This window comes from Aythya ferina, assembly GCF_964211825.1.
Source record: "Aythya ferina genome assembly, chromosome: 1".
Lineage (NCBI taxonomy): Eukaryota > Metazoa > Chordata > Aves > Anseriformes > Anatidae > Aythya > Aythya ferina.
In genome coordinates, this window is record NC_140296.1 from 114022368 (window position 1) to 114037058 (window position 14691).

The 14691-nt window shown below is 37.2% G+C and overlaps 1 protein-coding gene across 21 annotated transcripts in view; it reads right to left on the reverse strand.

Annotated features, from left to right (window-relative positions):
• The window catches only part of TMPRSS7 (transmembrane serine protease 7), a 46722-nt gene that overhangs the window by 11861 nt on the left and 20170 nt on the right, over window positions 1–14691 (reverse strand). For 16 of the 21 annotated variants that reach the window (XM_084533700.1, XM_084533699.1, XM_084533710.1 and 13 more), the window contains 8 exons: window positions 14144–14274; window positions 10334–10401; window positions 9970–10163; window positions 9055–9093; window positions 6429–6657; window positions 5321–5451; window positions 3769–3881; window positions 1636–1742 (listed from right to left, as the gene is read on the reverse strand). In XM_084533700.1, coding sequence (XP_084389826.1) covers window positions 1636–1742; window positions 3769–3881; window positions 5321–5451; window positions 6429–6657; window positions 9055–9093; window positions 9970–10163; window positions 10334–10401; window positions 14144–14274 — 1012 coding nt within the window. Of the gene's footprint in view, window positions 1–1635; window positions 1743–3768; window positions 3882–5320; window positions 5452–6428; window positions 6658–9054; window positions 9094–9969; window positions 10164–10333; window positions 10402–10529; window positions 10687–14143; window positions 14275–14691 lie in introns of those variants that run through there. The other 5 variants (XM_084533702.1, XM_084533703.1, XM_084533704.1 and 2 more) reach the window with 3 other exon arrangements.

Consider the following 14691-nt stretch of genomic DNA (forward strand, 5'->3'; position numbering starts at 1 on the left):
TTATTCAACTGCAACTCTTCCAACTGGGCAGATCAACAAACACACATCCTCTGCAATAACGACAAGAACAAACTGAATGGTCATGTTCAGTGCCTCTGGTTAGATAAAGCTGACCCTAGAGGGTCAAAAAAAACCTTATCTGCAGAAAATTCATGGTCACAGTCTTAGTTTACAAAGATCAACTTCCTGAATCTTCCTAAACAGTTTGACACAAGGTAGCAGAATGTGCATGCTCTAAGTTGCAATTGCAGGGACCTGAAAAACTGGTGTGTTTTGCCGTTTGCTTCCCTCCACATTCCAATTTCATTAACCATTAAATTTTGGAGGGAAAAATGTAAATATCAAAATGTTTCATACTTTGTCATTATTTTCCATGGAAAGTAAGCACAGAAATGAAGATCACTGAGTTCAAAATCCTTATTTTTCATGAAAAAGACATTTTCTAAAGAAAATTCATATTGGCCTACTTACATCAGCAGCAACTAGCAACAGAAATTAGAAGCATGCATTCTTTTGCAGTACTTCAAAAACTAGCCCCAAATGCATTTCATAAGATCATACTGCAACATTTGATTCTGTGAAATGTTTAATCAGTAGTTTTATTTAAAAGCCAGTCTTTCACAGAGAGAATCTTTGTAGTACGAACCCATCATCATTTTTTTCTTCAGATTTTGCCTTTATTTGATGCATCTCTCAGCAATCCCTAACATCTCAAATCCTTCCAACTATGCCACAAAAAGAAGACCAAAAGAAACACACAAACACTCCGTGTTGCCTGTTTTGACTGGCTTTTTTCATGCACATGTTGTCCAGCCACCAATTTCTATCAAGACATAATGTTGGTAACATCACGAAAACTGACTTTTCTCTCTATGTAAGCACAGTATAGTTTAGTTTCAGTAGTGAATTCAGAAATTCAGTTTCAAGTCTGATCTTATTGATGTTTCCATTTGAGAAAAAAATATATATATAAAAATAGAGTCCAACTTCCCAAACCTAGCCTTGCCTCATCATCCAGTGACTGAAAGACTATTTTTTAAATTGCAGAAAAAAATGGGTAGAAGAAGTATATGAAAAAGCAGCAGTAGCAGCAGTATTTAAATACAAACCACTTAAATATAGTGTGTCTTGGCAATCAATCTGTGGTGTCCCTTTCAAGAGCCCATGACTGAAACACAGAAGCAGTTTCTTTCCTACTCCCAATAATCTCACTGTAATACCGTTTCACTGAAAAGTTAATTAGGTTCAGTGTCATCATGAGCAATCATAGAATTAAGTTACACTTAAGTGTTTTTTTGTTTGTTTGTTTTTAAACAGACCTTATTCAGTCATCACAGAAAGCCCAAAATTACGTTGGGTTTACTGGACATCCATTTTCACCCACTCTTCTAATTTCTTTCCCTTAATAGAGCACCAAGGGCCCTTATTTTCAGCTTTTTGGTACTTTTCATTAGATTTTTTTTTTATTGTATTTATGAAGATTCAGTTACATTATCAGCCAAAGTGAAACATGAATTATAAGAGGCACCAATGAAGTATCTCTGTCTTTGTGTAAACTTTCCGAGTGAACTGCAGTAGTGATGGGAAAGTCTGTTTTGGTTATGTTAGTTTAATAACTCATGCAGAAGTACTTACATGTGTTCGTTAATTTTCCACCATCCTCGTTCACAGCCTTTAATATTCTTCTCACTGATGGTATAGTTATGAAACTTCAGAGCTATACCAAGGTTCTTCTGTGGAGTCTGTTGTAAGAAAGACAGTGCATGCAGGCTTCCTTTTCTTTTTGTGGATATAGCACATTAAAGTCTTTAGCAATTATAGTGCTTGGCAGTGCCAAGCTCTGGGATCTGTGCTGACTTCCCCAGCTCAACAGCCAGCACTTGAGACACCTGCCAGCTATTCAGTCCTCAGCAAAATGAAATGTTGGCAAAGGGCCACCACAGGTACAGGCTCTCTTCCCCTCTGGCCAATAGCCCTTTCATCTTCAAAAAGCAACTGGCTGTATACAGAAGTCAGCTTTTGTGTCAAGATCAAAGCATTCAGACATATCCAAATTTATTTGTGCAGGGACAGAGAGCCCCAGCAGATTGTTAGCTAAGATACTGTACCGAATACCTGTACTGCCTTGGGAATGCAGGGAGTTATTTCTACCAGAATATTGTAGTCTTTGCTAGCATCTATTCAGCCAAGTACTTGCTAGTGTTTTATAGAATGTGTTAACTGGCAGTATCATGAAGATTCATGATTAATTATAGCTTCCTTTTTTAAAAGGAACAAAAACATAAAAAAATAAAAAAAAAACAAACATGGCCACATCTTGCAAAAGCAAGGGCTGATTTGGGGCAAGAATCCAGAAGTGAAGATTCTTCTTCTTTCTCACAGGAAATATATAATACAGGAAATGAGGGAAATTTCAACATCAAACTATGGGGAAATTAAATGGTTTTAGAAAATAGCATGGGCAACTCCCAAGACTAAACTGGGCAACCTTTCCCTCAGAAGTCCAGGCTGAATTGAGGACAAAGTTTAGCAAAAAGGTCGTTGACTTAGTTTTCTAGAGGGAGAAAAGGATGTAGGTCCTAATCAACTAGACTTCATTCATATTGTTGTAATTCTACCTGGGCAACCAGTAGCTTAAGAAGAAAGACAGGCAAAGAGTAGGCTGTATTGTATCCATTTTCTTGTTCTTTAGAGATTAAAAACCCTTGGATACCAAACAGGTACCAGAGAAGTTCCCCAAAATATCCATCTTGCAGTTTGTTTTATTTGCTGTTTTGGAGACTGATCATGCTATAAAAGAGGATGTACTAATAAATTTTGTTCATAACTTGAAACACCACACAGGGAAAAAGGGCAACACTTAACAGAAAGAACAAGCTCTTGAGGCCATCCAGAAAACAAAAGAGAGCTAAGGCAGTGCATAAGGTTATGAATTTGAAAGCTGACTAATAAGAGCTACTACAATAAATTGTGAGCTTGGGAATTTGAACCAGTAAAGAACAATAGAGATTTTGCATAGTCAATCACAGTATGACTGTAATGCACTAACATAACTTCACTGTGATGGGGAAACCATAAATCAAAGATCATCAGGTACTACATTTCTGATAGCAGAAAACCTACTATCAGATTTTCTGGAATAACTGGAAGAGTCTAATACCATCAAGACAAGGTGTGATAAAATTATCTTAAATTTAAACTTCTGGTTATTTGTTTTCAGAAAATACCTGAAAAGACAAAGAAAAAATGATACTTGAGAAAAAAAAGAGACCAAGAAAAAAGTCTGTGGGGTTGTGCTGATTGGACAGACCATCTTTGAATACAAAAATTTGATTTATTATGTTTATTATGCGTAACATAGGAGTTATCAGAGAAGCAATAGTACTAACTAGGTTAGAGGACAAAAGTTTTCTTTTGGTCTCCCCCCCAAATTTTGGGGGTTGGAAAGAGGGGAAGAAAAAACATTTAAGTCTTGAATTCTCTTCAGTGAAGCGATTCTGTAAGCCAAACATCAAAATGTATTTCATCTCAGCTCATTACCTTTGTAATAAATAGGACAGCTTAGGAATTATGTTCTCTTTGTTAAGAATAAAGACAAAGAAATCAAAATAACTGGGCACAACAGTAATTCAGCCATGCCATTTCTATAAACTACCACATCTATGAGGATGCAGATTACTCCCTATTCAATCATTCCTTCTACGCACACAGGCACTGTATGCCCCCCAAAAAAGTAACAGTGCTTAGAGAGAAAGAAATCTGTATTACCTGGAAGTTCCATGCACAAAGACATTTTGGAGGGTAATAGCTTGGGTAATAGGGACTTGTGATTCTCCCTTCATAGCCAATCTTTTCTTTTGTTGCTATTGCTTTTCCACACCCTAGGGGAAGAAAAAAAAAAAAAAAAAAAAAAAAAAAAAAAAAAAGAGAGAGAGAGAGAAGGCAAGAGTTGGTAAATCTTAATCTATTTCCAACAAAGCTATTCAGTGGGATAGGTATTCAATTTTATCACAAGTGTTTCACTGTAAAACAGGACAGCTATGGAGTTATGTTTATCTAGGTTCAGGTTGTAATAAATTCACTGTAAATCCAATGTTACAGACAGATAAGGCTCATAAAAGTCTAGGAATGCTTGCTGTGATACTCTGTTGAGTGTGCCTCTCACAAAACAGATAGTTCATATTGTCTGTTAGATGCTCTAAGACTGTCAGAAATTACCCTAACCTCTCATTTCAGCTCAAAGATTTGGGAACGATAAAGTGATTTTTTGTTTTTTAAATAAATCCCTTTACAGGACTATTGACTATTATTTTGTCTCTGCAGGACCAGGAGAAAACATTGTCAACCTTTCTGTCAGGTATTTCACTAAAGGCAGGTCTGTGAACAAGTCTTAGTGGGCAGTGTTGCACATCAAGGCATCCACATCGCAGTAGTACATGAGTACACGAGTAGTAGATGAGTACATCTTAAAATACAACCAGTTAGAACAAGAATGGACAACGTGCTAATCTAATCAGCCTCACAGAAGCCAAAGTGTCTTTTTGTGACTGATTAAGGGATTAAGACAACTCATTAAAGCAAACAAAACACAAACAGTAAAAACATAGTCCTGAATTTAAAATTACTTATGATGCAGAATTCATCACATACTTTAATATTTCTGTGCTTATTTACTCTCACTATTGGAAATATGCAGCACCTTTCTGAGCAGCTTAATTAAAGCCTAATTTCCTCGTATTGGAATGTGTTATACTTTTGTCTTTGTGCTGCTTGGGTGACATTCCTTGTGCTATTTGTGATTATGACCAAACCACTTCTTAAAGCAGTAAGAAGCAGAAAAGACTTGATGACCAAACATCACTGAATCCTTTGTGTTAATGAGGCAGAGACCAATAGCAAAAGGCAGACAGAGCTACTGACACTTTGTACTCTGAAAGTAGTTTTCAGTGATGAGCAATTTCCACCTTTAACATCATCACAAAGTCCCAATGTAGGAAAAAGTCCACAGCCACACCTGGAATAACAACTCCATCTACTGGCACATTGCAGTTCTGACCAATTGAATTCAGTCAGGGTTGGTTTCAGCCTTCTATATGTTTTTATTTCATATAGACAGCTAAAGAGCTGAAATTACTCAAGAGGAAGGCAGCCACTTAATAATGCAGAGGACATGAAGAAGAGAGACAGGGATGTGGGAGAAAAAAAGAAAAAAAAAAGAGATACAGATTTGCAAGGAGTCATTTATCCATAACATCGCCACATGGGGCTCTGAGATAGAAACAATACAACAAATGCATCTCCAAATACATTACAAACCTACTTTCTTGTGTAATGATCTCAAAATAGCCATGGAACTCCTTCCGTTCACTTATCTTTGCTGCCTTAAACATTACCAGCATGAGGTTATTTGTGGACACAAGTGACACCAATGAATCAGCTGGCTCGCACGCTCTGAGGAGGAATAATGGAGAGTACATATCTAAGCCATTTGTGTCAACAATACATTGCTCTCATTCTTTGCTTTCCACTGCTACAGTACTCACATACTTCAAAGCCTAGTGGGGGGAAAATAAAAAAGCATGCTCTTATGCACGGAAGTGTACTTCTTAAAAGGCCAGTTAGAAACACCTGCAACCTCTACAGGTACTAGTAAATGAACATCTTCTGCTGCTTTACAGAGAAGTCAGTGAATGTTCCAGGTCACTGGAGAACAGATCTCTAAGATAACTGGAAGGCTCTCTTTTGAGGCTTATATATACACCGACAGGCCAGAGAAAGGGCTTTCAGTGGTCAGAACACTGAGCTCTTTATCCACTTGATGGAGATGCTCCCCTCACTTTTCAGTCTGACAGAGTCCTACGGAATTAATAACCAGGAATTTCATTCAAAAAATTCCAGACAAAATTTCTAGATCATAAAAGATAAAAACAAGTAGTAATTCACATGCCTTGACACATCAGTTTCAACTCTAGATTTTAATAAGTCTGAACAACTCAAATAAAGCAGCTTAAAAAGGCACTAAAGAAAAAAGTGAAGTATACAAAGAATCAGGATACTTAGTTTTACAACTTCAGTCTTCCTAGGAACACTAGTCTTCATAGGGAAGAAAAGTTCACTTATAGGATGGAATTTTGACAATTTGTTTTAGTTAACATGTTTCCTGACAAGAAAAATTCCACCCAGTAACGTATGAACTTCTTATATTTTGATATGTAGGTGAGGATACAGTCTATCTGAAGAATAACAAAGCATCTGAAGAATATTAAGTTCTCTTTAATTACTTTTCTACTTTTTGGGGGGAAGTAATTTTGGTGTTCTGTATATAACATGAAGATCAAAGTACTTTAAACAAAGAAAAAAAAACAGATGACAAATCTTCAGGAAAAAAAAAGAATGCCAATGACTTCTCAATTAAAATTTATACTCACCGGTACAGTATCTTATGTTTGATTGGCATCAGAGAGTCATAAATGGTTAGCGAGTCAGTGATGCAGTTATCTGCTCCAATCTGAAGGGATACTATTGAAAGACGAATAAGATGACCGACTAACGCAATCAGTTTAAGATAGCAGATCGTTCCCCCTGAGGTAGCATGGATATCCAAAGGAAAGTGCTCATGTAGACGATCAGCATGCAGATCATACATACAATTTGTTCCTGTGGAAACATATTTCCAACACTGAACATCTGCTCTGAAACTGGTAAATCCATGCATGGGAGTACAAAAAAAAAAAAAAAAAAAAAGATCCTATATATAATTATGAAGTAAAGCAACATACGAAAGCATATCCAAAGAGGAAAAACAAAGTAGCCTATGCTGTTCACTGTTTTCATCTCAGTTACAAGTCTCTGGTCAAGGAAATGTCTATTCATAAAGCTGCAGAGCTTGGCAAACAGCACTGTAAATAAGAACATGTAGGGGTACTAGTGCCAAAGCACTGCCATTTTGTACAACACATATTTGCTGTTAACAAATCTCTGTGGAAACTCCAGAGGATAAATGACTTAAGTGAAACAGTTGTTACCTGGGAAACATTCATCTACTGCCAGGATAGATATCAGCTGCTCACCCCTACAAGTATTTGGATATTTATTTTAAAAAAAGACAAATATATATATATATACACATATACACACATTTTCATACTACTCTAGGTTTTATAGATTACTGCTCAAAAATCAAGCTACTCAATGTTTTATGTGAAATGAGCTGGACATGCTACAACAGATTCACCTATTAATTCCATTTGTAAGGGATGCTAGGACCTTTGCTGTTCAACTTCCTGCTCAAAGCAAGGTCAAAAGGAATTTGAACCTGGATTTTCTCATGTCAGGTCCTGAAAGCTTTTAAAGCATTAGAAGTCACTGATAGAAATGGAAGTACTGTGAAATATACGCAGTACAGACTAGCCTACACAACCTAGTTTTACTAAAAAAAAAAAAAATCAAAATTCCATTCGTGTCGTAACTTAGAAAAGAGTCACCAGAAAATTACCCTACTTCGATCCAATTTTCTAATTAAGCTAATACAATTGTGGCTTTCAAGTCAAATATATTAACATCTTTGTTTCAGTTTGATGTTCCAGTTCCCATCCAACAAAAAGCTTAGGGATTTTTTTGTTTGGTCATACTTAGAACTCTTAACATAGCTCTTTTGAAAGGTAAGAAGAAACAAAAGAGCAAATTAGGGAAAATAAGACCCAAAGTGAATATTTGCATGACTCTGCCTATTACAGAAACAAGTATCTTAAATAGTTACCGTGGTGGAACATCAGTTACAGCACTGTGGAATTTTGCCATCAATTGTTAACTAGCAGTTAAAAGGCCAACGTTTACTTTGAGTCAACCAAGACAGGAAATAGCAGGCTTTGACTTCCACTTCTAATTTATAGTCTTGAAACAGACGTTATAAATGCTTATGAACAATTTGTAAGAGTCACATGCTCTTCATGTTCAGTTACTGTTGTAACTATTTAAAGCTTTGGTTGACCCATTGTTCTTCCTTCTTCTTTTGTATCTTCCCAGCAACTTTTTTTTTCTTTTAATAATATATATATTTTTTCCTTCTTGTTTACTCAGCCTTAACAAAGCCAGTTTTGATATGAAACTCTGTAGAATTATGTGACTGCCTTTATTGCTATTATGCAATTAACAGTGTGACTAGCTCGCTGCTGGTGAAGCATGGTGTATCTAAGTCAGAGCTAACACTAAATCTAGAAGCAATATAAGCATACCAGTTTGAAACTGAAGCTAGGTACAATCATTAAGAGACCCTGCTCAGCCATATAGTGTGGCAATGCAAGTCAGTTGCACCAGCTGAATCTGTACAAGTCCTTTATCCAACCCATCCTTTAAAAAACCTCCATCCCAGTGCTGGGTCTAAACCAATTACTAGGTACATCTTCATTAAAAAGTTACTCCATTGCCCTCAAAATACAACCCAGTTATCTGTTCCATATAGTAGTGAACACAACTGGGATGTACTTTTAGAATGTACATGTTGTCTTGTAAAGTCTCTGCATACCACCAAAGAACCCCACCGGGAAACGTAGAACACAAAACCAAGGAGGTATATGAATAGTGTCTCCAATTACCCTGGAAAAGTTGAACTACTTAGACTAACTTCTGCTAGGGATCTCATTCAAAAGAAAAACACAACATTAATCTCGGAGAAAATGGAGTAAATGATGATAAAGGATGGATAAAAGCATTACTACTGTTCAGGGTGAAAGCCAAAAAATAGATTCAAATCCAGTGCTGCCCAAGTTAGAAAAAAGCTGGAGTGAATAGAAAAAAGTGAGTGACAGAATTTATTTCCCATCCTGCCACCAGGCACAGCTGAATTTTACCACTCAAAATAAAGGCGGATAGTTTATGTATTTGCCATATGCAGGACTCTTGGACCCTCTTACAGCAAAGTCAGGACATAAATACCAAGACTGAATTTAACCCTTTTAAATTAACACTAAGTAATATCTTTGTGTCTGAAGACATGAATGAGGAGCTTTGTTCTCCACCACACTTCTGCCACAAAATTGCCAAGTAGTGAATTACCTGTTCCTGTTGTTGACCAATAATCTGACCGAAGACCTGCTGCATAGAAAAAAAGGTTTTGTGAGTCTTCTAATATGCAGAACATCCAGAATTCAGTGTTTGATTCAATCATGCTTCACTAAGCACACAGAATAAAACAGCTCTCGATGTGGGAGACTACTCAATCCCACACCATCTCCACAAATTCTGCTACCATCCTTGGAAGCAGCTGTCATGTCCCCAGGCATCCTCAGTGCCCGAGGGATGAGGGTATTGCTGGTCAATTGAGCAGTCCAATTTAATTGAAGGCCTGAGGCAGAAAAACCCAGGGAGTTATTTCCCCACCCTTGGCCACAAACTCTTTTTCAGCTTTCAGCTGGGCCGAGCTGTTCAAATGAAGCTTGTTCCATCCTTTATTTGTAGAGCTGAAAATCATACGCTACTTTGTAACTAGTTAGATTAAACAGGTTCTTGAACCTGTCTTGGTTATTTCCTCCACAGACAAAAACAGCACAGGATATAGAAACTGTTTAATGAATAAGCAGCTTTATGTTTGCATTTTTTTAAAATCTAACAGAAATGTAACAACAATCCCATTTTCCATGGTGATGCTAAAGTTTGATCCTTGTATAGAATAAGACACTTCATCTTTTAATACGTTTTAGGTTGCAGCCTAACCCAAATCTGAGCTGGCTACGAGTTGTCAGGCTTAGCTCCTGAGTTAGAACATAAACTTTGCATCAGTGACAAAACCATTTTGTACCTTAATATGACCTCCAGTCTGTTCTTTCCGCCCCCCCCCCCCCCCCCCCCCAGTCCCACCATAAGAGACACAGGATAAAGACTTTGGTATATTTCTAAAATCTGCTACTCCGAGATAAATACTTGTTGTTAATAAGTGCTTCTTCAACAGTAGGGACACATGCTTTTACTAACCACTTAGCACAATGGAGTCCATGTCAACCGCGAGACCCTGAAGACTTCCCACTGAGGTGCGGTTAAGGATGCTTGTCTGAATGGAGTCCTTTAAAATGGCAGCCACGCAGTCCTCACAAAGCACTTGGCCTTTTGGCTGCGGTACCACAAATACAACCCAGAAGTGGATAAGAAGGCCTCCATTATTGTTGTTACTGAAATAATAATAAAAAAAAAAAACATGGATTACCATTATGCTGAAAACTTTCTGAAGACCACACACACACACACAAAAAAAAAAAAAAAAAAAAAAAAAAGAGGCTTCTCTTGTGGGCTCATTACGCTATCCAGCAAAAACACAGACACATTAACCACAGTTTTTTACCTGACTTCTGAAACAGTGGCCTGCTTATAAAACTTGGAGAAAGAGGAGGTTCTGTAAACCAAGTTCATCTGAAAGAGAAAGTATAAAGCCGGTGAAGATTAAGCATTGTTGAAAAACAGGCATACCTTGAGATATCCTGTGCCTGGGATGTCCCAGGAACATGCTCTCTTGCACCAAAAGGAAGCCATGAACCCACCTGTCCTGATACACAGCAGACATGCTGGGCAGAGCAGCAAACATGATTGGGCCAGCTCTGCCACGCATCCCTACCAGCTCCAGCACCCCCAGCAAACACCAAACCTTCTGCACGGGGCCAGCTGACACATACAGTGAACACTGGTCCAAAATAAATGAGTTTTGGAAAGGGTGCGTGTTCTTCTTTCAGAAGAATCTCAAGTGCAGGGGCCCACCCTCTCCCAGTGCCAAACATTCTGAGCCAGTCATTGGGAAAAGAAAACAAGCCTCTGACGTGCCATGCAGCGACTGCCACTAAGGTTCAGGTAAGGGTGCGTCCAAGCTCTTCAGCAAAGCCATGGTATGGCTGGGGCCGGAAGGGGCCTCTGGAAATGCAAAACACTGACCCCTCCTCTCAGAGCAACAAGGGACAGCTACAGCCCCCAGAGGGGGCCAAATCCAGGTGGTCACATGGGGTTGGACTTGCTGTGCCTTTTTTTTTTTTTTTTTAACACTTTTTTTTTTACTTCTGTTGCTAATTTTGTTCTTGTTTTGGTTTTGTTTTTATTTCTGTTTTATGTGTATTTCTGTACTTTTTTGTGTGTGTTTGTGTTGTTTTTTAACTTTTTGAGGGTGTTACTTTTGGGGATGCTTTTTTATTTATTGGGGAGTTGGTTTTTATCCTCTTTTTTTTTTTTTTCCTCCCCTTCACTGCTTTTCTTTGTTTTTCTTTTCTCTGTTTCTTTCTTATATTCCCTTTCCTTTGATTCTTTCATTAATCGTCAGTATTTTTGTTTGTTTTGTTGTTGTTGTTTTGTTTTTTTCCTCTTTAGGAGGGATTCTTTTTTGTTTGTTTTAGTATTTTCTTATTTCTTGGGGAGGCTATGAGGGGTTCTTTTGTCTTTTTTTTTTTTTTTTGTAATTTTATTAATGTATTATTACTATTCTTTGTTAGCTTGGGGAATTGATCATTTTTTCTTGTTCTATTTTTATGGGGTTTTGTATTTTGTCTTTTTTTCCATTTTCTGTATTTTTATTTTATTTTAAGTTGGAGTATCGTTTTTTGTTGTTGCTTTTTTGCTTTCTTTGATTTAGTTATTTTCTTTTTATAGGGTAGAGATTTTTAGGGAGTTGTCCTTTTTTTCTGAGGGAGTTTTAAAAGTTTTTAAGATTAAATATTTTCTTTTTACTTGTTCTGGTTGTTGCCTTCTCTTGGTTTTGGAGAACAGGGGATTTTGCTTGCTTTTTGTCTTTTTTTTTTTTTTTTTTTTTTTTACATTTTATGTATTGTCATTTTGTATTGTTTTATGGGTATTTTAGTTAGTTGTTTTTTTTTTTTTTGTCACTATAGTTTGGGATTTGTTTTCATTTTTTTTTCTTTTGAGGGGTGTTTTGACTTTTTTTCTTTCTTCTGTGTTCTTTGGATATTTTTTCCTCGGTTCTTCACCCCCTTTTTCTGTTTTTGTTTTTACTTTTTCTTTTTGTTATTATTTCTTTACTTTTTTTGTAGTTGGATTTTTGGTGGTGGTTTTATGATTTTTTTTTTTTTTTTTTTTTTTTTTGCTTTTAAGGCAGTTGCTTTTATTGCTTCTGTTTTGGGGGGGAAATTTTTGTTCTTTTTGTCTGTCTTTCTTTTTATTTTTATTTTTTTGTCATTTTGCTTTCTTGGTTTCGGGTTATTTTACTGTTGTTTTTATGAGGTGTTTCTTTTGTGATATCTTTACTTTGTTTTTCATTTTTTTGTTTTTTTTTTTTTGTTTGTTTGTTTTATTTCTTGCTTCTGTTGTGTTCTTGGGCTGAGGATTTTTGTTTGTTTGCTTTTTGCTTTTGTGTTTTTTTTTTTTTTTTTTTTTTTGATGGTGTCTTTGGTTTTGGAGGGTGTTTTTGTACACTCATTTTTAAGGAGACAGTTCAGGATTGCTTTAAGGGGTGGGGGTTGTTTTTTTTTTTGTTTGGCTTGTTTTGGGCGAGCTGTTTTTTTTTTTTTTTTTTTTTCCCCAGGGGATTAGTTATCTTTTAGGTATTTTTTTCCCCCCCCCTCCATTGTTTATGGGCAACTTCCTGCCTTTTCATTCCATTTGTGTCTATTTTTTTTCCCCAAGTAGCAGCTTAGCATTAATATATTTCTTTCCAATATAGTGTAAAATATGTGAAGAGTGGAAAATTCTGCCCCTTTCTTGATGCAGGACAGCCTTTGGGAAAGCATACTCCCGCTTTCACCAGTTCTTTAGATAAGCACGCGACGGTAACCTTCCTTATCCTTGTTGAAGGAGGCACACCACTAGCACCACCAGGTGGCACGTACCTCAAGCTGTTCAGCCTCGCTTCCTGCTGCTTAATTAATGCCCACGGGACTGTAACTAGGATTCTTTTGAAGCCAAGGCTCTCAAAGTCATATGGATGTTAGTCCATAATCTTCATCATTTGACACCAAGTTGGAGCAATCAGTTTAAGGGCCTAAGTAAAATGAGCAGAGCTAAATCTGTCTCCAGATTAAGCTATGAGGGATTCTATCTATGTATTGCTTTTACTGGCAAAGGGGGAATGAGTCTAACTTGAGAGGTTCTTCAGCTATTGTTCTAGAGACCTCTGACACAGAAGTCATAAACAAAAGTTTTTCAATTAGAACAAAAAAAAGACAAAAACCTTACAAACTCAGATTCCCAACATTCCTGCTAGCCTTTTTAGCCAATAGTCATATAACTGAAATGCACATTATTAGCAGTGCAGAATCTATTGGTGAGTATTGGTTGAAATTAGAGAAAAAAATCATTTCCAAGTTATGTCCAAGTAGAAGACGGTGGCACTGGCAGTTCACATGTTCTTGTCTGTCACCTCTCTCTGCTGTGTGAGAAGATGGCAGGATGCTCTGGGACAAGAACAAGACAAATGGCCCACAGCAGGTTGAAACTGCTCCCTGGTAAATTGGGAGGGACAATACCTGCACTGCTCCCACCCCTGGCCTGTAAGCACTTTGGGTCATCAAGAAATCTTCCCTCTGATCAAAGAGCTCGCAAATAGGAGCATGAGTTCATGCTATAAGATGACCAAAACTTGGTAATTGTTCAATAATCTCTGGTTGCATTGAGACAGCCACCTCTGCCTGCTGTAGAGCAGCTGTAACTGCCTACGACTGAGTGCTGTTTCTGCTGTGACTGGTGCAAGGTGTTTGGGAGGAATAGTGTTCTTTGGAATAACTGGCATCAGAAGGAAACTAAGTGTAAAAGCATATGAGAGCTGTAGTGTAATTATAGATGTTCTAAGACAGAAGACTGGCAGCAGATACCACTTTGAATGCAAAAGATTTCATCAGTGTCTCAAAAGTGGCAATTTTGAAGGTTTTTTGTAGAGCTCTGTTCATAGACTGGTTTGTGGGGAATAATGTGTAAAATTTTAGTCAATGTGTATGTCAAACAGACCTTTCCAAAATTTAGTTTGTGGTTAACAAGCTAAAAGCACCCAGTTCCTTCCTGCCTTCAGCTAGCCACATCTGCAGTCTTCTGAAAGGGCATAAGGAGGAAAATAAAAACTACACAATGCTACAGCAGACTCGATGGCACCTGAGATTTGCAATTATTGATCACAGCTCTGGTCTTTTTGCTACTTTTTGTTAACCAAGCAGCCCACTCATCTTACCACATGCTGCACGTTCTGCGCCACAGAGAGAAATTCTTTCGATTCCTTCTGCCTATATTCTGGGAGAAATTCTATGTTGGCAACACGAAACAGCCCAACAAAGTACAACACATCTTTGTTTTCTGCCTGAACTGCAAGAAACAAAGACAGACCCCAATTATTTTCAAGTAACAACAAAACATTTTTTTCTGATCAAATTTTAAACCAAGTTAATCTATTCAACCTTAAAGTGGAGAAGACTACCAAATCAACCTTATGTATTCAAAGACATTTTTTTCTAGATGAGTACCAAAATATGGAGACTAATCAAGCACCTGATTCCTACACACAACCTAAGACACCACAGTACAAACCAACTGTAACAGAAGTCATGTCAGCATCCAAGTTCAAGAATATCCCTAAGGAATCTTAGGCAGCACTTCTTTAAAACAAAAGAAAACAAAACAAAACAAAAAACAAAACAATTACAGATCAAGTATTTGCTTTCCATATTTTACTGTCTTTTTAGCCTTTTAAAATCTATTCTGCCTAAGGCACAGATATCTTAC